We start from the raw sequence: 23,932 nt of genomic DNA on the forward strand, positions 1-23,932 counted from the left end.
TACCCTATTCCTTTCCCTCCCCTATTACCCTATTCCCTTTTAAAGGGCCGGCAAGGCACCTGCAGCTCTTCTGATGCTGCGAGTGTCCATGGGCGACGGAAGTTGCTTTCTATCAGGTGACCCGTTTGCTCGTTTGCCCCCTTATTTCATTTAAAAAAAGCCTCAAAACGGTTTCCAGGTCTTCTGTTATGAATAAAACTTTAGGCAACTATAATATATTATGTGTGTTAAAAGTGTAGTAATGTTTACATGCATGAATCGGAAGTGGTTGAGCACGGCGACGACGGAGCGCGAGATGTCGATGTCGGAGGGCCGCGTGCGCGCGAACGTCGAGTACACGCGCTTGTTGGAGCTCGCCACGTCGCGGCAGTACTGCGGACAAACAATTTTCGAATACTAGAATATACTTTTGCCTGCAATACATGGTGGCCGGGTGTAGACCAACGCGAGCTTAGGTAAGGCGACGCAAGGCAAGCGCTCTGTCTCCACGTTTGGCAAGCGTAGGCCGACGCGGGCCTAGGCGCGCGAACCGTGGAACCTGTGAAAAACTGACACCGCTCCAAAGTGAGGCAAGGAATCGCGAGCGCTCGTGAGTGATGACAAGCGACGCCAAATGAGGTCTATACACGTTGAAGCTTGTCTTTACTCTGCCAACAAGGCAAGCAATACTGAGCGTTGGCAAGACAAGGCAAATGTACCTACTGTCTACACGTTGGCGTTGGCCTTCACTCGGCAATGCTTTACGCTCGGACAATATGTATTTGCAGGCATAAAGTAAAAGCGGCCGATTAAAAGAATTCCCAGCGTAATAAAATACAAACAAACATGGCCTATTACTATGTAAACAAATGTTTGAATGTACCATTAAGAAATAGACCTACGTAATTTAGACGAGTTATCTCAAAAGCTCTGGAACGAACTGTCTGTCACCAGCAGTATTTCCGAACGAATACGACCTGCAAACCTTCAAGAAGACAGCGTATGCCCTCTGAAAAGGCCGGCAATACATATGCGGCCGGCCTTTTCAGAGCTGCTGCAGCTCTTCTAATGTTGCGAGTATACATGGGCGACGGTAGTTGCTTTCTGTCAGGTGACCCGTTTGCTCGTTTTCCCCCTTATTTTATAAAAAAGGCCACCTTTTAAAAACTTCCCAGCGTAATGAAATACAAACAAACATGGCCTACTTCTATCTAAACAAATGTACGCATGTTGATGTACCTACCAACAAGGAATTTATTCATATGAAGTAGGTGCAATACCCCACCTCGGATAACAAATCACGATTTAATATATACTAAGAAGGTAGATAAACTAATGTCTATCACCTGGCTACGAATCAATTTTTTTATGGCACATACGTTTTTAGAACTTTGCTGGAATGGTCAATGGACGTACTACCATCAATGAACAACCTTAGGTAGAGTTCAGAGCTGCAATTCTAATTAATCTTTCAATATTTATCTTGAAATCCAGGTCATTTTCTCATACATCTGATATAGGTTCAATTGTTCGTCTTTCAAAGCCGTTCGTTCGATTTGTCGTCCATTCAGAGTGTTAACCGACCCAAATTTCGAGGAACGAACCAAATTAGGCTCCTAGCATGTGATTTGGTCCATATCGCACCTTTGACTCGCAGAACACTATTGGGCTCTGAGAAGGCTCATCTACGTTCGGAATATATTTTGATTAGGTCTAACGAAACGATCTCAAACCTAAATAGTATTTGTGGTTAAGACTAACCGGTTTAAAAGACCGTAAAAGCGCTTTTCATCGCCCGTGCGGATGTGGCCGTGAAAGTCACCCGCATCCTATAATTTCATAGATGTTTTTCCTGTCATGCGGCCTGCGGGTAACACGCGTCCGGTCAGGAAGGAGCATGTTATCACCCGCATGCGGACAAGATCCACGCGCGGGTGACAGCACGTATAACAGGAAAAGCGCCCTTGTAGTTAATGAGTTATAGCGAGTTAGTCCAACCAAACCAACCAGTCAAATTCTCTTTGTTCGAATATAAAGTTCACCGCGAATTTCCATTTTTGAGTGGATTCTGAAAACCATTCAAATTCGACGCTTTTGACTACTCGGAAATTCACAAAACTTATATTTTATGGTAGGAATTTTCGCGACAACCCAAAATTCTATCGTATGCACCAGCTCACGATAAAATGAATCAATCTTAAAATTAATTTTATATTGTAAATATCTCGTGTTAAGTATAGACTATAAATAAAACTTTAATGCGTGGTTTCGGAGGTTTTTTAAAGGAGCTTAATATTTTTATAGTGTTGTTGATTTAAGCTGATCGCACATTTGTCACCACCGTACGCGCCTTACGCACAACATAGCACACGAAATGCGGCGTGTACGGTGCGGACCAATGTGCGAGATTTCGCATCATATCATTCAACGAATTCTAAAATGCAGTGCGTACTGCCGTGCTTGCTGATAAATGTGTGATCACCTTAATAACGCGTTTAACATGAGCCAATAGTTGGATGATCATTGAATTCGTAGCCGCGCCAGCCTTTAGTCCGGTTGGTCGGTTGCCTTGGGTGATGCAGCATACCCACTGACTTTAGATGTATCATGTGATGTTCGTTGAAAGAATATTGAATAAATAAATATATGTCAAAAAACCTTAGAAATCTCACGTGCTTGTACGCTTAGTTTGTGGGTCCTATGTGGCTTATTTGTGTTGGTGCAATCAAGCATTTATACAATATACATTCATGTATACAAGGTGTAACTTGTAAGAAAACTAATTGATAAAACTTTAGGGTGTGTATGCGCTACTACATTGAGTTCACTGTGAAAGTAGCAGCGCTGAAAGAGTAGGTAAGTAACTTTTTTTACTTTTCTATAGGACAAATCCTGACGCTGGGGTGCTTGTCCATACAAATCACAAAAAATGACTCTGCTACTGTCACAGTAAACTGTACACAAGGAACACATACACACCCTAAAATATTATCACTTAGTTTTGTTACACCCTGTAAATGTATATGTAGTATGTACTATTTGTTTTCATTCATACATTAACCAATAAAACATTTATTAAACATACATAGCTGATCATGGGCAGGTTGAAGGCGGCGGCCATGCGGCCCTCGTGCACGCACGTCTCCTGCGGACCGATGAACGCCGACACGTTGGCAGCCCAGAGCGACGCCACCTGGAAATACTGATGATGTAGTGGAGCCTTATAGGTGTGTTAGGAGAAGGAATGATTATAATTATATATATTAAATGATTAATGATTAAAATAAAGAGGTAAACTTTGATTGTTTGTAGCAAAATGAACCTTGCTTTTTTTAACTTTTATAGTAGAAAGAAGAACGGATTCAGAGGAAATCTAGGGAATACTATTGTACTGTTTGCAGAAAACCTTTATTCTTAATTTATTTATTAAAATGACAGCCTGAGCCAGAATTCAATCCTGTATCAGCATGAAATGCAGAACCACCATTTGACCATTACGAATTTATATTTAGGATACTATTAATATACTTACTGGACGTACTGGACATGCATATAAGGACACTTTTTACTTTTTAGGGTTCCGTATCCAAAGGGTAAAAACGGGACCCTATTACTAAGACTTCGTTGTCTGTCCGTCCGTCCGTCTGTGTGTCACCAGGCTGTTTCTTAAAAACCGCTATAGCTAGACTTCTGAAATTTTTACAAATTGTGTATATCTGTTGCCACTATAACAACAAATACTAAAAACAAAAAAAACCACTGGACCAATTTTGCTGAAATTTGGCATGGAGATACTTTGAGTCACGGGAAAGGACATATAATACTTTTGATCCCGAAAAAATGTACGGTTCCGCCGCGATAAACGAGTTTTGGCGCAATGGAGTTGCGGGCGCCATCTAGTCTATAATATAAAAAATGAGTCGCTGAATGTGTTGCTAAGCGCAAAACTCGAGAACGGCTGAACGGATTGGGCTAATTTTAGTCTTAAAATATTCGTAGAAGGAAGGGAAGGTTTTTAAGTGACACGAAGTTCACCGGGACAGCTAGTTAATAATAAAATTTAAATTAAGTAAATATTTGAGAGGGGCTCCCATACAAAAAAAAAAACACAATTTTTTACCTACTTTCACTCTATACCGGTACGGAACACTTCGTGCGCGAGTCCGACTCACACTTGGCCGATTTTTTTATATATTTTTCAAATCATCTGATTTGGTTAAACGTAACCGCACTAAAAGAGATATTACTGTCATAAAATAATTGCAAATTTTTGTGGCATTCGCGGAAGCCCATTTGTTTTTATGAGGTTATAGACGTTTACAACAAAGTACCTAGCCTAGCATTTCGGCGTTTTATTGTCCCTGAGTGAGTACTAAACACAGAATATAATAATATAATTAAAGTTATTTCACAAAGCTGCGATTAGAGATACTGAGTTTATGACAATCGTGAGTGTTTCCTCTCCTAATTAATGTCTCACGACTAAATGGCAAGAGCTACGTACAATTTATATGCGTATGTGAGTAAGATTATCAACAAGCATATTATGAAAAATTTAAATAGTTATCAATGCTCGACATCGCGATACTTTTTCCATCTGCTCTTTATCACTAACTGCTTAGTACTACGCGTGGAGTTCTATGACATCCTCAGTTACTTAACTAACTACTGTATATTGTTATGAGATCTAAGAGGCGACGCGCGTCTGTAAAACTCTTTGTCAAGCCTCGTTATATTTTGCAACTTTTATTTTTTAGTTTGAAACTCCTTCTACGGGTAACGATGCGCGTCCCTACGCGATTCTACGACGCGTCCCTACATGCTACGCAGTACGCATAGCTACGTCGCGGAATTTGCTACGAGTTCTACGATGCGTCTCCCTATGGTACTGTGGGAATAATGAGCCCTTCCGACCGGGCGAGGTGTTATGCTCGCATATATACCGACGCGCTTAGAAAACTTCGATAGCGCGATGCAGGAATGTTAGGCGAATTGTGGGTATCGCCACACAGTGGATCGAAAATCGAGTTTCATAGACATAGGAACTTGAGTTTCCAGATGTAATTTTTTTGGGCTGAAATATGTTCTCCTAGTTGTTATTACATAACAAAATGTAAAAGACTCAGCTGAGCTGTGTGTAATAATAACGGAGTTATAATTTTTTTTAGAAATTTTTGTATGGAGCCGACAGGAAAAATGAGCATATCTCTGGAATCGCATGGTTGGCCGTTATATCCTCACACACTATTATAGTACTAATTATTCACATTTTGGCATATTTTGTATTACGGCACCATTTGCGATTTTTTTTTCTAAATTTCATCAAAATTAAAAATATTTATTCTATTTGTATTTGTTGCAAAAGTTTATGTTGTGGTTAAATGAGGTCTCTTTCATAATATTTTAAAACCATAAGATCACATAATTGGCCAAGTGCGAGTCGGACTCGCGCACGAAGGGTTCCGTACCATTATAGAGCAAAATTAGACCATAAATTTTGTTTTTCTATGAGAGCTGAGTACAGTGTTGTTGATCGTTTAAACTATTCATTAGGGTTCCGTACCCAAAGGGTAAAAACGGGACCCTATTACTGAGACTTCGTTGTCTATCCGTCTGTCTGTCTCCAGGCTGTAACTCAGGAACGGTAATATAGCTAGATAGTTGAACTTTTCGCAGGACGCAGATTATGTAAAATCTATTTCCGTTACAACAACAAATACTGAAAAACCGGCCAAGTGCGTGTCGGGCCACGCACAATATAGGGTTCCGTAATACCGCTAGTTTTGGAAATTTTTGTATGGTCAGTGAACGTACAATCATAACATACTAAAAACATAATCTCAGTTACTTTCAAAGGAATTTGAACGAAAAGTTCCTTTATACTTCGCCGAATACATTTTTTTTAGTTGATCGACTATTGTCTAGTACTCAATAACTTATGAAATCTTCTTAGAACTTCTTTCTCTCTGAATTTTTTGATTTTTTGAATTGATCCCTAAATCGGAAAAAATCTATGAATATTCATAATATTTTTAAAAAACCTATCCATACGATAGATTGGACGTGAAAAAAAATTATCCCCGCTAGATGTGTAGGGAAGTTACAGACAATAAAAAAATATTTTTTTAAGATTTCATGTAGGTACCATTTTGTCGGCATCATTAATTATTATTTATTTTGGTTATTAAAAAATAACAAAAGTAAAGGAGATATTATTTAAATTTAATTAAATCAATAAATAGGATTCTAGATTATTATAAAGTCGACTTTAATAGCTATACTTCGGACCTTAGTCGACAGTTACGCCATCTAATGAGCAAAAAAACGGTAGCCCCCATTACAGCTTTGTAGGTGCTATAGTCTCTGAGCAAAACCGCGGATAGACAGACAGACAGACGGACAGACAGACAGACAGACAGACAGGCAGACAGACAGACAGACCGGACAGACGAACGGACAGACCAAAACTATAAGGGTTCCTTGTTGACTACGGAACCCTAAAAACAAAATAAAATTAATATTTAAGGGAGGCTCCCATACAACAAACGTGATTTTTTGGGCTTTTCTGCTCTTAGATATCAATAATGGCAACAGATAGGTTGTTGAATTTTTTACACAATCCTTAGTTATATGTGTACTTTAATATTTAACTATAATATTACACTAAAATATAAAATAAAGTGGGACTGTCATAGAAAAAAAAACAATTTATGACCTAATTTTGCTCTATAATGTTACGGAACCTTTCGTGCGCGAGTCCGACTCGCACTTGGCCAATTATGTGATCCTATGGTATTAAAATATTATGAAAAAGACCTCATTTAACCACAGCATAAACTTTTGCAACAAATACAAATAGAATAAATATTTTTAATTTTGATGAATTTTAGAAAAAAAAATCGCAAATGGTGCCGTAATACAAAATATGCCAAAATGTGAGTAATAATTAGTACTATAATAGTGTGTGAGGATATAACGGCCAACCATGCGATTCCAGAGATATGCTCATTTTTCCTGTCGGCTCCATACAAAACTTTCTTAAAAAAATTATAACTCCGGTATTATTACACACAGCTGAGTCTTTTTACATTTTGTTATGTAATAACAAATAGGAGAACATATTTCAGCCTAAAAAAATGACATCTGGAAACTCAAGTTCCTATGTCTATGAAACTCGATTTTCGATCCACTGTGCGCCACAGTACTATGCTACGAGTACGACACACGTATCGTAGAATAGGGACACGTCCCTATGCTACGCATTGCTACGCCATGCTTCCCTTTGCTACGGAGCTTTCTACGACGCGCGTCCCTATGCTACGGCGTTCTACGAAGCGCGTCGTACCCTTTGCTACAGGGCTCTACGAGTTGCGACGTCCTACTGCTACGTGGTCTAGGTCCCGCCAGCCCTTACTACGACGGCTCTACGTCCTTTATCCCTTGCTACGCGCGACGGTCATTCATTGTTCTACTTGCTTATCTTGTTAATGTGTAAATACCAAAACCGATTTAAAACGTGCGAGTCCCGTTTTATAAAAAATAAACATACCAGACTTTTAAAACTTTTCAGATCTTGATGCCCCCGACAAAACTTATGCTATAAGGTTTTGATTTCTGAGTACCGTGTTTTATAAGCGACTTGTAATGTAAAATTAATACCAAAAACTATATTTTTGTTAAAAATTGCCTTTTTTTATGAAATAAGGGGGACGAGAAAACGGGTCACCTGATAGAAAGTTGAAAAACTTCCATCGCCCATGGACACTCGCAGCATCAGAAGAGCTGCAGGTGCGTTGCCAGCCTTTTAAGAGGGAATAGGGTAATAGGGGAGGGTAGGGATGGGAATGGAAGGGAATAGGGAAGGGGATTGGGCCTCCGGTAAACTCACTCACTCGGCGAAACACAGCGCAAGCGCTGTTTCACGCCGGTTTTCTGTGAGAACGTGGTATTTCTCCGGTCGAGCCGGCCCATTCGTGTCGAAGCATAGCTCTCCGACGTATAAAATTCCAATTTCAATAATTAATATCAAAGCCGATATTGGTGGCGGTTGGTGTTAGCACGTGTAAGCTTTATAATTAACAATGCTGGCGGCGTGGCTGAAATAAATAGCGTTAATAAATCTGTTCTGATTCGTATTTTGAAGTTTAATTAGGTATTTGTAAGTGTGTACCGTAGCCTACGGCTGGCGAATAACTAATGACAAGAATACGTTACATTTTTTTTGTATAATAGATAGAGACTAGTTAGGTGACTGAGAAAATAAACTGACCAAATAATGTAGAAAATTCGAAAATAAATAATTTTGTCAGAAGTACTCGATAAATATATAAATGTATACAGCGATAAATGAGATTGAAGATTGAAACCATTTCAAGCAATTTTGAGCTATAGAATAAAACAGTACTTTTAGACTAGTACTTTTGAATTCTAGAAATAATCATACTAGCATCTGATATTTTTAGACTTTGGAAAATTCAAGCATCGAGTTGTCAAAGTACCCAAAGTACCGCCAAGTTATGAGGAGAAAGGGACAAAAATCTGCTTACTTAATTGGCTGTATAAAATTTGCGTAAAAAAGGTTTTACTTGGACCGGATGGCCGTTATTATAGGCTTATGTTGGTAGTTTATTCGTTTGTTTTATTTAATTAAATACTCCGAATTCACGTCAAGTTTTCTACAAGATTGTTATTTGTCGACAGTTTTTGTACGTGATCAGGAAACGAAGTTTTTTGGTCGTGAATATGTGAATACGTAGATGAGACCGATTAGATCTATCCTCACGAATAGTAACAAAACTTTGTTTCTTTTGTTTGTGTGAAAGTATTTCATAATAATGTATCTGTTGTTCTATCTGTAACTTCTTTACGTTCAAAAACTGATTTATATTTCTAATTCGCTATTCGAGCGGTTTGTCGCAACAAAATTTAGAGGTTATGCAAAATAATTAACGATAAACCTCTGCGTAAACATGATTGCGGGCAACATCTAGTTACAAAATAATACATAAAATAATTTGCAATATATTTATAACAAGCTCTCAACTTTCAAAATGAAATTACAACTTTTTTATAGAATAAATGAGGAGGTTAGGATCAATACCACAACTTATCCATTTATTGTCATTTTTATTTTTTTATTCTTGCTCTAAAATATAAATTCTACCATTTAGTAAAATCAGTGAAGTTCAAAACAGCAATATTTCCCTAATAAAATGATGTCGAAAAAAAAAATCGTTCAAAACCTCAACATATCCGGGTTCCATTTTTTTTATTTTCAAATTGATTCAAAACCGCACATATCCTATATATTGTATTTTGCTGTGCAATAATGTATGCACATTCAATACCACACATATCCCGTACTTTTTCGAATAAGTAAATAATATTTGAGCTACTTTTAATTATGGGAAAACATATAGAGCCACGAAAAAGCAGTACAAAATTTGGCGACAGCACAGTCGGGCCATTTGACACGTAAAAAGTCTTGTTACTGTTGTATATTTTGCCCAAAGTTCTGCGCCACCTGCACAGAAGTTTCATATTTTGTATATTTTATATTTCGTTGGCCCGGATACGGAAAGAGAAATAAATTCACAGCAAATAATTCACAGCTGCAATAAACCAATTCAATTAATATTCAATGAACAATCGTCCGTCATCTGTGAATTGTAATTATTGTAACTATCAATTATTATTGTAAAGTTCTGTGAATTTTCATTTAGATTATTGATTACTTAGCATATTTAAATGTTTGGTATACAGGGTGTAACTATACTAAGGGATAATACTTTGGGATGTTCCATTCTGCTATTTACTTTAATAAGTGAACTATACACATATTTAAGTACGGTAACTCCCGGTGTTTTAGATTCAGCTGGCAGATGATGATAAGTCATGAATCATGATACTTATTATTATTATTTCAATCCTATGAATTAAATTTGATATTTAATCCACTTAATTCAACAAAAAATTATAAGCTAAAAGCTAAAATAGCGTACTGTTACTTACTAGCTCCTACAAGTAATGTCAAAACAACAATATGTTTCAATGGCTCATTGATTTCTTTTAACTTCCATAGTTTGAGGTTGGAATCGTCGTAATAACCATATTTTTCGTTCCAAAGTTTTATTTTAACGTCCATTTGCGAATGTATTACAACATAATATTATTATTTACATCTTTATCTAGTTAGTTATTTTAGTCTAGTATAAATAAAGTAGTTATGACTGTCTTTTCGCTTCGTAAATAGTACGTGAAATCACTCTACGAATTTGAATGAAATTTTTAGCTAAAGTTAGAGTGATTAAAACTCAATATAAATTATGGAGGTTTATAAATAACATACTTATTTATAATAAGACGTGAATACACACCTACTAATATTATAAATTCGAAAGTATGTCTGTCTGTCTGTTACCTCTAAACGCTCAAACCACTGAACCGATTTTGCTGTGGCATGGAAAATTCATAGTAATTGAGCAAATGTAGTTACTAGCGTTTTATGAATTCAAACATTTTTAAATTAAGTACATATTATGAGGCAATCGTGCATTAGTAATTTCTCGTGCTATATTTACTCTTTACCCTTTTAACGGGGGTCAAACCACAGATTTCGTGTTGATTACTGGAAATCCCATTGACATGGCCAAAAGAAAGGTCAGCTGGTCATTTAGTTAATTATATTTTAATGTAAGATTATACAATAATTGTGCCTCATACGATCATAAAGCCGACATTCCGAGCCAGTGCTTGCACGTAATCATTAGTCATTTAGGGCCCAAATTCAGATATTTGATATAGCAAATTCATCCTTATGTAAAAAGTGTTGAAACGTTCGTATTTCTTTAGAAATGAAATCGATTAAGTTCGAGTCGGACTCTATTCTTTTTTGTGTAAATCTTAATGCGGTTCACCGTCTTCACCTTCTAACGAAGTTCCAACTAGATAGATTTTACAGTTTCGGAGAAAAGTGGCTGTCAAATACAGACGGACAGACATGACGAATCTATAAGGGTTCTGTTTTTTGCCATTTGGCAACGGAACCCTAAAAACATCAAGTAAGTATTATGTGTTTTCCCTTAAAAACATGAATTTGCGTTAATGAGTTTTTACTTTTTAGAGCTAACGCTAGTCTTAGGGCCAACCCACACGATAACCACACCACGTGGTCGGGCGTATATTTCGTACTAGATGACGCCCGCAACTCCGTTGCGTCAAAACTCGTTTATCGCGTGGGTAAAAAGTATCCTATGTCCTTTCCAGGGACTCAAAGTATCTCCATGCCAAATTTCAGCAAAATCGGTCCAGCGGTTTGGGCGTGAACAGGTAACAGACAGACAGACAGACAGACACACTTTGGCATTTATAATATAAGAATGGATTGTAAATGAACTGGGGGGTGAGCCAACATTTTTTCGTTTTTGCTTCGTTATAGAATCGCCGATGAAAATGTATGGAATTGACATAAGCGTTCGTTAATATGCCGTTGACGTTCGACTCGTCTAATGTCAATTCCATACATTTTGATCGACGATTCTATAACGAAGCAAAAACGGAAAAGTTTCGGCTAAATGGCCTGGACTATTCGACATTCACACAGACAGACACACACCCCCCCCTCCGTTTCATTGACTTTCGTACGTAAACATCTAAACTACTGGCGACAACGCAACCGCGACGAAATTTCGTCGGTACCACAACGCAAATTTACAAAAAAAGCTGCAGCGACACCATTCACTCGTAACCACTGCTTGACGGCATTTTGTCGTTGCGACGTGGTGTGGTTGTGGTACGTGTGGGTTGGCCCTTAGGTTAAAAAGGTTCAAAACTTTGAAAAGCTTAGTGAGTTTGTTCTAGACATTTGGTCATCTAAAAGCCTTATCAAATACGTCATATACTTTAGGGACACAGTTATTTGATAAAAGCGAAACCCTAGACAAAAGTAATTCACAATAGACTAGAATAGGGGCTTTGTTCAAAGCTGACATGATTTGTGTGTAAAAGTGTCTTTTATTTTTTAACCGACTTTCAAAAGGAGGAGGTTAAATATTTGGCTGTGGATATATTTTTTTCTTAGTCTCAGTACCTCATACGAATATTTTTAACCTAACATTAGTAATATTTTTTCCTATAACATCAATTTGTAGCAAAATATTCTTATATCGATAAGAATATTCCTGGAGTGTTTAATATAATATCTTACAGTGAATGACTGAAACACATTTTCATACTACGCTTACTATGAGGCAGATCCATCATACTGCTCAATACGTATTACATATTAACAGTATACAGAAAAGCTCTTAAACACCACCTTTTGATACAAATCCGTCTTATATAGAGTTCACTGTATAGGTAGCAGAGGTGAAATAGTAACTGTTTAGGGTTCCGTACCCAAAGGGTAAAAACGGGACCCTATTACTAAGACTTCGTTGTCTGTCCGTTTGTCTGTCTTCAGGCTGTATCTCAAGAACCGCTATAGCTAGAGTCCTAAAATTTTTACACATTGTGTATTTTTATTGCCGCTATAACAACAAATACTAAAAATAAAATAAAATTTATATTTCAGTGGGGCTCCCATACAACAATCGTGTTATTTTTTACCTTTTTGCTCGATATCAATAATGGCAGCAGGCAGACACTTGAAATCTTCACAAAATCCTCAAACATATGTATCTACTGATAAATAATAAAATTAAAATATAATAAATATTTATAATAATAAGTTCGGAACCCTCCATGCGCGAGTCCGACTCGCACTTGGCCGATTTTATTTTTATATGGGCTAATTCGTGACGCCGCACCCTGGGACGCTTGCCTTTACAAATAATAAAAAATACGAGCTTTCCTTTTCATCTGCAGAAGCAGTACAAATCGGCGGAGTTATTAAAGCATTTTCCCCCAGACAATCTAAATTCTATATCGAAGGACAAATAGACTTCCACACGAATGGATCGACTCAAGTCAGTAAACATCAATTCCTCAGTAAACTATCCTGAAATATTACTCGTGTGTACATTGTACAATCCTTACTAATATTACAAATGCAAAAGTGTGCATGTCTGTCTATCCCTTCTTACCGCTTAAACGGCCGAAATCTGAAGCGATTTAGATTAATTCTGTTCAGATTGACTTTGAGAGACTAGACGGAAAAAATTTGATAGTTTTTGCAGATGAAAAATGTACCTATGGAAAAAACGGCACAAAACAACAAAAACTGTACCTATTTTTCGGCAAAACAATAATTCTTTTAAGAAGAATTTAAATAACAAATTGTTGACTAAGTGAAAAGCAATTTATTTTGCGGAAGAGAAAATAAAAAATACTATCGCATTCACAATCTCGCCATAAGAAATATCGTTAGGCATACCGAGGACAGGCAGACCTCTGGGGCTGACGTAGATTTATTAAGTCTCCGACTCGCTCTATACATACAAAAAGTGAATTAAATTGATAGTGCATCGAGATTGCGGAGCTATTTGATTATTGGGTGTATCATTTTTAGGGTTCCGTACCCAAAGGGTGAAAACGGGACCCTATTACTAAGACTTCGATGTCTATCCGTCCGTCCGTCCGTCCGTCCGTCCGTTCGTCCGTCCGTCCGTCTGTCTGTCTCCAGGCTGTAACTCAAGAACCGCTATAAAGACTTCTGAAATTTGGACAGATTGTGTATTTCTGTTGCCGCTATAACAACAAACACTAAAAATAAAATAAAATAAATATTTAAGGGGGGCTCCCATACAACAAACGTGATTTTTTCGACCTTTTTTGCTCTATATCAATAATGGCAACAGCCGCAACAGGTGGGTACTTGAATTTTTCACAAAGTCCTTTATTGTATGTGTACTGTGTGTATTGTATTGTATTGTATATTTAATTATAATATTAAAATAAAATAAAAATTTAATCCCATACAAAAACACAATTTTTGGCCTATTTTTCCTCAATAACGGTACGGAACCCTTTGTGCGCGAGTCCGACTCGCACTTGGCCGATTATTATTTTTAATTAATATTTTGTTTGTAAAGAATGATGTTTTTAAAAATACGAGGCAAAAGATTACGTTGATGGAAAACGTTTCACAATCCACAGACACCTTTTAAAATGGAGTAGTCTCAACTTCAGCCTTTTAAGAGGAATTGTTTTATTAACCCATCAATCCCTAAGCGGCACCCGGCTGTCGCATACGGCAAAACAATTGAAAATCTTTTGTGTCTGCCATTTCCACGATCGAGGTATTGCGATCAAAATCTATGAAGTTATAGATCGAAATATTATAAGTAGAGCTTATAAAATGTTTCGTTTTGTCGACGATTCTTCGTTGGGTCCATTTAAAAGCAATGATTTTCCCACTAAAATGAAATTAAATTTTATGGCGCAAGGCAAGGCTAAATTTTTATACACATTTTTGGGATTTAACTGCAGTATTTACGTGTCGCAGTAGGTCACAGGGCAGCTGGAATAGCTCGCGTATTTCTGTCCGGACGCGTGAGTTATCTTCCCAGTGATTAGTTTATTGGCAACACTCTGTATCGAGTTGGGAGAGTGATTAAATATAGACCGGGTTCCGCGGTGTTTGGGAAGTGTTGCAACAGTTTAAGTGCTCATTAACTGGACTGAACTATGTGGTTTTGGTTGTATAAATACAAGTGAATACTTTATAGGAGACTAACTTAACTAGTACTAAAGTAGTATACGGTATACCTACCCAGTATGCTCAGTTAGCGTTTTATTTCGTTATTTGGATTTGTCGTTAATTTTTTATTTCAGTATATAATGATATACTTAGATAATAAAATAAATAATTATAATTCCGAAAAAGAAAGTAATTTTCATAAACGTGCAGGTCGACTACTTCAGAGCTTAGCATAGCTATTGGGTACTTCAGTTTACCTGATATACAAGGTTGAATTTTCATCACAAAATTAAATGAAAATAAAAGCAACAGTCACAACATAAACTAAAGTTATCATGAAAAATTTTGAACACTGCACTATAGTTGACTGACCTGTCTGATAGAGACTTCCTCCTGGCCGTACGTTTCTGCCACTACGAAGTCCAGCGAGTGGCCCATCGGGTTCAGCAGCTCCTTGTTCACTTCGTCCACGGCCATGGAGATGGCACCTGTTAAAAAAATGAGGGCCTGGGTACTCGCGAATTGCATTACATAGAGTCAATATTGGAGTTATTTGAAAATGTAAGTAGCGGGCAGCGACAAAATTCCGAATTCGTGAATATCATGCGATTGAAAAACTTGGACTAACTACTATTTGAGTAAAGTACTGTAATCATAACCATTTATTAGTAGAATATTCGCAAAAGTTTGAAATTAAAATTATTCAATTAAAAAAAAGTCTTAAAATATGTTCTGATATAAGTATATTATATCCTCAAAATATTTTTGCCGTTTGCGACCTACTTTTTGAATCCCCTATGAACTGAAAACAATTTTTAAATATGTCTCAATTTGTTATTTGTATTATGTGTCGACAAATATAATATTTGTATTTTTCTCTCCTCATAAATCTGTACAATTTGTCTACAAGCGAGGTGTACTTTATAGCATTGAGCTTTCATCAATAATTGCAAAGTGTCACTATTTAGAGTTATAATTATTATTAATGGTTTATTTGTTGTAAAAAATACCTTGTTAATATTAGATATTAATAATGAAGACAACATTATATTCGCGGTTCTCAAAACTTTGTCTTTGAGACTGTCTATTGTTGAGTGGCCGTTCCGACTTTTCCAACTTGTAAGACTACTAAAAGGATCAATCAAATCAAATCAAATCAAAAATATTTTTATTCGGAGTAATTTTTTTACAAAAACTTTACCGAACGTCGATACTATGGTGCCTACCACCGGTTCGGGAACTAACCCGGCGAGAAGAACCGGCGTAAGAAACTCGCACGGGGCCATCTTTTACTAAAAAGATGGAAAATTACAATTTAAAACATATACAGTACAACACGGTCACATTAACCTGACGCACCACTGGAATGTATATGCAAGCTTCGTAATGACGTCATCACCATGCGTCTAGTTAATTTGACTGTGTTATATAACAATATTATCACTAAGAGCTATTTACAATAGGAATTATGAAAAATATTCTAGTAGCCTATAAGAACCACCCTATTCCCAAGGTGTGTTGTCGTCGATGAAATCATTGATTTTATAATAAGCTTTAGTACACAAACGTTCTTTTACTACATTTTTAAATTTATTGATAGAGAGATTTTGAACGTTTTCTGGGATTCTATTGTACAGGCGTATACACTGGCCTTTAAAAGATTTGCTGACTTTGCCAAGTCTGATCACTGGTATTTCTAATTTGTTCTTATTTCTAGTGTTAAAACAATGATTGTCGCTTTTCTTTTTGAAATTATTTAAGTTCTTTCTTACATACAGTACGTTATCCAAGACATATTGAGATGCGACGGTCAGAATATTTATTTCCTTAAACTTTTCTCTTAAGGATTCACACGATGACATCTTATAAATAGAACGTATGGCTCGCTTCTGCAGCACGAATATTGAATTAATGTCCGCTGCATTTCCCCATAGAAGGATTCCATATGACATAATGCTGTGGAAGTAACTAAAGTAAACAAGTCGCGCTGTTTCTACATCAGTTATTTCTCTGATTTTTTTAACAGCATATGCTGCAGAACTGAGCCTATCCGCCAGATTTGCAATATGCGGACCCCACTGTAATTTACTGTCTAAAGTTATACCTAGGATCGTAAAAGGTAATAAAAAAAATATACCTAACATGTTTCAAGAAAATTTAATTTTATATTTTGACGACCACCGCGGCTCAGTGGTTGGGCGTGTTCGGTGTTGGCAACGCTCATGACGGGGGTCGCGGGTTCGAATCCCGCCGACGGAACAAAAAGTTTTCAATGTTTCTGGGTCAAGGATGTGTATTAAATATGTGTATCATATAATAAAAATCTTAAATATATGTATAGTATAAAGTATCTATGCTTACTTATATATAAAACTCAAAGGTGACTGACTGACATGGTGATCTATCAACGCACAGCCCAAACCACAGGACCGATCGGGCTGAAATTATATGTATATAATAATACTTCTTAACGCGAGCGAAGCCGCGGGCAAAAGCTCGTTAAATATATTTCCGTTGCCTGGTACCCGTAACACAAGTCCTTCAGGTACTTAGCACGGGGCCAGACTGACGTGGTGTGAAGCGTCCATAGATATTATCATTTAAAACTAAAAAAAAAATGCTCTAAATTCAAAAAGGAAGGTCACTAGTGCTGACCGAGACTCGTCCGTCAGTTTAGCGCAGTAATGCGGGCTCTCACCACCTCTCGGCCCACTAGCCCGAACACCGATAAATCAATCAGCCCCGCCGGCGCTGTTGCTTCACGATTAAACATAGCGTTAATTGCTGTTAGCTATCAGATACAACAGATGAATTATCAATTACTTCTTAGTTGAGCAACGATTTCTTGTATGAACAATGGAGTTTTTGGCGTTTGAAACTTTGCAGATAAATTGTAAAATCTTAAGAGCTACTTAAATTTTATTTGGTCAGCTAATTTACGGGGTTTAAAGTTTGAGGCCTGTTACCAATTGCAAAATGAACGTAGGATTATGAATTCAAAAAGATTATGGAAGTACTACGTTTGTTCTTTTTATTAAGAATGTATTTTTATAGTTATAGCTGCAAAAAAACGTTTAAGTATTCTATTCTATTCTATTATGTATGCATGTATGTATATTGTATACTAAGTAAGTATATAGGAAGAACAGTATTTGTTACACTGACACCAATTTGGGAACTTTGACTATTTTGATGATCAACATTTCAACTTTGAACTTTCTTGATAGTTCCAACTTGGAGACGCAACTTCAACGCTAACAATGCGGAAGTTTGCGAGCATCAAATTCTTCAAATCAAGCTATTTCTGGAAAATCTAGAAATATAAAATGTACCTGAAATAACACGTCCAGGTCTTTGGTAGTTCATGTCGCCAATTTTTCTTTGTGATCCAGTCAGGTAGCCTAGGGTAAATTTTTCACCCTTCGCCGTGCCGAGAGCAGCCATAAGTATGCACAGCCGATGCCACTGAAAATAAAAAAAAAAATATATTAAAATTAGCCTTACATAAATACATTACTATTCTATCACGCAACATACTATATCAGCTTCTAACTTTAATATTAAACTAGAGAGTCTGTAAGGGACAGCGCCCTGCATTAAACCTACGTGGTCAAAATAGGTCCACGCCTTCACGGTATACGAGTACATAACATTAACATTCTATTTATTATTATCAGCCTACAGTGTCCCACTGCTGGGCAAAGGCCTCCCCTCTCTCTTTCCAAAGTTCACGATCCTGTGAAGTTGTTGGCCACTCTTTATCAAACGCATCTAGTTCGTCGCGCCACCTTTTCTTGGGTCGGCCTCTGTTACGCCGACCATTCGGTAGCCACTCCGAAACTAGACGCGCCCACCTGTCCGGGTGCATACGGGAAACGTGCCCTGCCCAGCTCCACTTAAGGCTAGCTGCCTTTCTGCCTACGTCAACGAGCTTCGTTTGGGAACGCAGGGTGGTATTCCGGACGCGGTCAATCCTTTTTATACCTAGAATGCTGCGTTCCATGGCTCGTTGGCAAACTCCGAGTCGGGACTTCTGTGAAGCTGTCAAAGACCAGGACTGGGCACCGTAGGTCAGAATAGGCAAGATACACATGTCCACGAGTTTACGTTTTAGGCATATTGGTAGGTCCCCTTTCATCAGATGTTTCATTGACCAAAAGCTTCTCCATGCCTTCTCAACACGTTGGTCTATTTCTTTGTCTTGCCTGTTATAAAAAGATATTAGTTGGCCTAGATAAACGTACTCGTCGACATAGTGTATCTCCTCCCCATCCACTTTGACTCTACGTTTCGTGCTATTTGACATGAGCTTGGTCTTTGTTCGATTCATTTGAATTCACTTCAAATGAATCAAATGAACATTCTATTAAATAAATTATATTTTATAAGTTATAATTTATTCACTTTCCTTAAGAATTATGAGTATAAAATAATAAAAATCGGCCAAGTGCGACTTGGACTAGCGTACGAAGGGTTCCATTATAGAGCAAAAATAGGCTGAAAATTGTGTTTTTATATGGGAGCCCCCTTAAATTTATATTTTATTTTATTTTAATATTATTATTAAATATTAAATTACACAGTCATATAACAAAAGAATGTGTGAAAAATTCAAGTGCCTATACCTCTTGCCATTATTGATATAGAGCGAAAAAAGCCGAAAAAAAACACGTTTGTTATATGAGAGCCCCCCTGAAGTATTAATTTTATTTTGTTTACAGTATTTGTTGTTATAGCGGCAACAGATATACACAATCTGTGAAAATTTCAGAAGTCTAGCTATAGCGGTTCTTGAGATACAGCCTGGAGACAGACAGACGGACAGACAACGAAGTCTTAGTAATAGGGTCCCGTTTTTACCCTTTGGGTACGGAACTCTTTGCTTAATTACAGTGTTTTTAAAACTGTAAGTAAGCAAAAGAAATTAAAATCATAAAAAAATATAAGTTACTTTATGATCTCTAGGTGAACTAAATATTATCATGGCAAGTGTGTGTTTTTATGAATGGCATCATAAAAATATTATTAAAACCAATACTTCATTGGGCAAACCCATGAAAATATAAGAAAGTTATGGCTTTTCGTCACCTTTTGTCCTCGCATCAGAGAGGCTTGCCCGTTTTATTACCCAGTCATAAGCATTAGTAGATAAATGCCTAGGTGTTGCTAGCAACTTCGCTTGGACAAAAATTGGTTTATCGTGCGATACGCGCGATATAATGAGTATAAACTTTCGCGTCTATTAGCACAATAGACAGAGCAACTAGTTATTAGTATGGTATATGGATACAATCAAAAAGTCATCTAAAAACCTTAGATATTATAGAAAAAATTCAATGGTAAATGCACGCAAGTATACCTTTTTTTTAACATCTTAATTTTAAAGACAAAAATGTAGTTTAATCTACGAAGATTATGCCATATCCATAGGTGCATACAGAATATTAATATCGTATTTCGTCTCATACAAATTCATGATTAGATCCTATTGTTACAAAGTTATCTCTAGTCAGTAGTTATACTGAGGCAAAGGCTAATCAAGAGCCAAGAAATCAAATGCCGTTTTGTTTCTCGTTTTTCATGAACGATTGTCCAAAAGGGTGACTTTAGCCATAAAAGCCTTTAATTACGCCGGAAGTCGAGATGCAGACTTTAACAAATGTCTGGTGCTCTGACAAAGGATAATTGAAAGAAATCTTTCTACTTTGTGAATCTTGAGAATTACAAATTTCCTTTTCTAGAAAAGGTGCCTGTAGAAAAAAAAAATCCAATGTCGGTTTATACAGGGTGCAATTAAACCTTCCTGCCAAATTTTGATATATTGATCCTTGTTAAAAATAAAATTACACGTATTTTTTCTTTTATAATCACTCAGTACTAAAATGTTGAGAAATAGCTTCCGACAGTTATCCTAAAAAAACACTACAATTAATGGACACGACGCGTCGCCTGCGCGTGATGTGACCCCGCGCGCGCGTCTCCCCCCGCGTTACCCCCTCTCATTCCCCCGCGCCGCGAGTGACCGTTCTGCAACGATTTTAAATAGGACTAGCTGTTGCCCGCAACTTCGTCCGCGTGAATGTATGTTGTTAAAATCGAGATTTACAAAATTGAACACCCATCTACGACTATTTTATTTGGATCTACATTACACACGAAATTTTTAATGCACCACGAAAATAAAATATAATTATAAAAATTGTAACTGTACTAAGTATAGCTAAATTAATATTGGAATTTGTTGTGTTAGACTGTTGCCTATAATAATTATGACAAAAACGCTTGAAGACACGGATTAATTTCCTGCTGTCCACGTAGTATGCGACATCAGATTTACACTGTAGGTTGTCTAGCATTGTAGTTCTTTCGTCTTGGCAGAAAAAACTCTCCCAGAGAACATGATTCAAACATACTGCCTTCGGTCGTACATATTCTACCATTTCTACCTATGTGCTCGACCGATGCTAGTAACTTAGATCCGTAAAGTTTGACTTTAAAATTTCCATGGCTGGTAACGAATTGAGATACGCAGTGGTCAATATCCATCCAGTGTTTGGATAAGCGTTTACGAATATTAGGAAAAGTTTTAAAGATCGACCTTTGCTAGAGTTGGTAATCACTTTGGTTGTCGTTGTAAATTCCGAGAAGTTTCTTCAATTCCATTACTTATCAAGTCACCGTTTTTAGGGTTCTGTAGCCAAAGGGTAAAAACGGGACCCTATTACTATAAGACTTCGTTGTTTGTCCTTCTGTCTATCTCCAGGCTGTATCTTAAGAACCGTTATAGCTAGAGTTCTGAAATTTTTACAGATTATGTATATCTGTTGCCGCTATAATAAAAAATACTGAAAACAAAATAAAATCAATATTTAAGGGGGGCTCCCATACAACAAACATGACTTTTTTGGCCTTTTTTGCTCGATACCAATAATTACAACAGGCAGGCAGTTGAAATTTTCACAGAATCCTTAAATATATGTGTTATTTGATAATTAGTAATAAAATTGGAATATAATTAAAATTTAAGGGGGGCTCCCATACAAAAACACAACTTTTGGCCTATTTTTTCTCTATAACGGTACGGAACCCTTCGTGCGTGAGTCCGACTCGCACTTGGCCGATTTTATTGTAAACATGGTATCAAATTCGGGCAATCTATACAACAAAAAAAGAATTTTGAAAATCTGACCACAAACAGCAAAGTAAACATTAACTCCTCCTTTTTTTAAAGTCGGTTAAAAAAAAGTATCTAAGATGTTGACCAGGGATGTAAGGTATCATCATGCCAAATTTCATTGAAATCAGTCCAGCGGGTTCAGAGATTAGCCTGTACAAACAGACAAACAGACAAACCGACAAACAGACAGAGAAACAAAAATTTCAAAAACAGTTAAAATGTATTCTACTACTCTTCTAATATGCCCCTGACTCATTTTTTTAAGTTTATTTTCAATGTACAAAAATTTTACCTCTACGATTTTATTATAAGTATAGATAGATAGATAAAATATGTCATTGAAAAAAAAAAAATAACACCCAATTTTTTTGGTTAAATGGACTCTTCTAGTGATACCTAAGCCCTGGAAATATAATGCTTGGAAATAAAATTAATGGATATAAATATAATGCTTTCAACCCAAGCTTCCTTTTACCTGGATATAGAAAGTAAAGCGTTTACATAGTTGACCATAACTTTAAAAGTTGATTGAGTGCATTGAAATGTTACAATTTAAGGGCCGAATATTGCATTTATTAGAGGAAGCAAATTATATTTTTGGGACATGTAGGCCGCCTACTAGTTTACCTAGTTACCTAGTTTGATTCTCGCGTTGAAAAAAATGTTCTTCCTAATGGCATGACAAAAAGTCGGCCCTACGCCATAGAAAAAGTGTGTCAAGCGACTGTACTTCGTAGTGTTTAAACGGAGCCTGTTGCATATGTAAATTGGTATTCTCTTAGGACATTAATGTAATAACTTAAGGCGCTGTGGTGGTTGCAACTACGTAAAATGGGTTTTTTAAAACACGTTTTTAGTAAAGGAAATGTCATTATTTAAGTATAAAATAAGTACCGTTTTAAAATTGAGAAAATTTCCTAAACGCAAAGGTATATCAGTATACAATTTGAAAAATTCTGCTCGATAGAAAAAAATCTCAAAGATGACTGCTATAACGCTATTTTTCATAATTAAATCATTTTATGGCTACATTACACACTTTCTGAAAAAACAAAAAATGTAGTATATGTGTCGTAACCTAACCTAAACTATTTGATATATTTGATTTGTGTAATACTAAAAACAAAAGGTTTTTACTCCAATTTTCTATTTTTAAGGCGCGCTGATATGAATGTTATTTTAATGTCCATAAGAGGATACAACAGGGGCTAGAGAAATGAAAAAAAAGTACGTGTAATATCTATAGCTGTCTCCCTTACCTCAAGCCTATACCGCAGAATGCGATAGAGACAACTGCAGAAAATCCAGAAAATCAACGATTCGTTGTCCCCTGATTCCTTCTCCAAAACTTAACCGATTTAAGTACTTCTTTCATTAAAGATTAAAAAAAGGCTTGAGCTGTGTTCCTATGTTTTGCTTTTTTTGTATAATCTAGCCAAATCTGTTTTCTGGACGTTTGAACACAGCGGAAAATCTGGCCATTTTTTTGGGTTTTTGAACGTTCATATCTTATTTAATAATTAAATTATGAAAAAAAAGAAAACATAGGGACATTGTATTAGTGGCCGTAGATATTTAGGAAAAAATTATAACTCTACTAGCATTATCCAGGGAGGAAACAGGGGACAACGTTTGTATGGAAAAAAGGGCGGTGTGGAATCCTCTTAACGTCAATATTCGTACTGACAGACATAGACCTGCTTATTTTAGGGACTACTGGGCCTTAAGACTTCACTCTGCACAGAAATAAGACGGAGAGAAATTACATTTTCAATACTCAAAGAAATTTAAATACACCCATTGGATAAGCCACACACGTTTTAGTAATTGGCTGAAATGGACTGGTAATGGGCATTGTCCAAAAAAAAAACACATGTACTTTTTTTTTTTTCGTTAAAATAGGGTATTTTAAGAATATAAATTAAATAATTTTGAAATTCATTGGCTAGTTTTTTCTCAATAAATTTTTAAAGTTTCGCTCTGACGTCATCATCGGCGGACAATTGAACTCTGAGTACCTATGTTTTAAATTTCCTTTAAATCTTATTTATAATGGCTGGTTCGTCAAATGCAAGTTCTCATTATGTGAAAGCTGATACGAGAAGCGTACCAAAAGTTCGTGATGTTGGTCGAATTTA

General features: G+C 36.6%; 1 protein-coding gene across 1 annotated transcript in view; it reads right to left on the reverse strand.

Moving 5' to 3' along the window:
* The window catches only part of LOC121731521 (guanylate cyclase 32E), a 77,727-nt gene that overhangs the window by 36,406 nt on the left and 17,389 nt on the right, over nucleotides 1-23,932 (reverse strand). Inside the window, exons 2-5 of the mRNA XM_042120974.1 lie at nucleotides 17,950-18,082; nucleotides 14,990-15,105; nucleotides 3,065-3,172; nucleotides 250-372 (exon numbers count right to left, since the gene is read on the reverse strand). Of these exons, the coding sequence (XP_041976908.1) occupies nucleotides 250-372; nucleotides 3,065-3,172; nucleotides 14,990-15,105; nucleotides 17,950-18,082 (480 nt within the window). The remainder of the gene's footprint in view (nucleotides 1-249; nucleotides 373-3,064; nucleotides 3,173-14,989; nucleotides 15,106-17,949; nucleotides 18,083-23,932) is intronic.

Source organism: Aricia agestis, chromosome 11 (assembly GCF_905147365.1).
Source record: "Aricia agestis chromosome 11, ilAriAges1.1, whole genome shotgun sequence".
Classification (NCBI taxonomy): domain Eukaryota; kingdom Metazoa; phylum Arthropoda; class Insecta; order Lepidoptera; family Lycaenidae; genus Aricia; species Aricia agestis.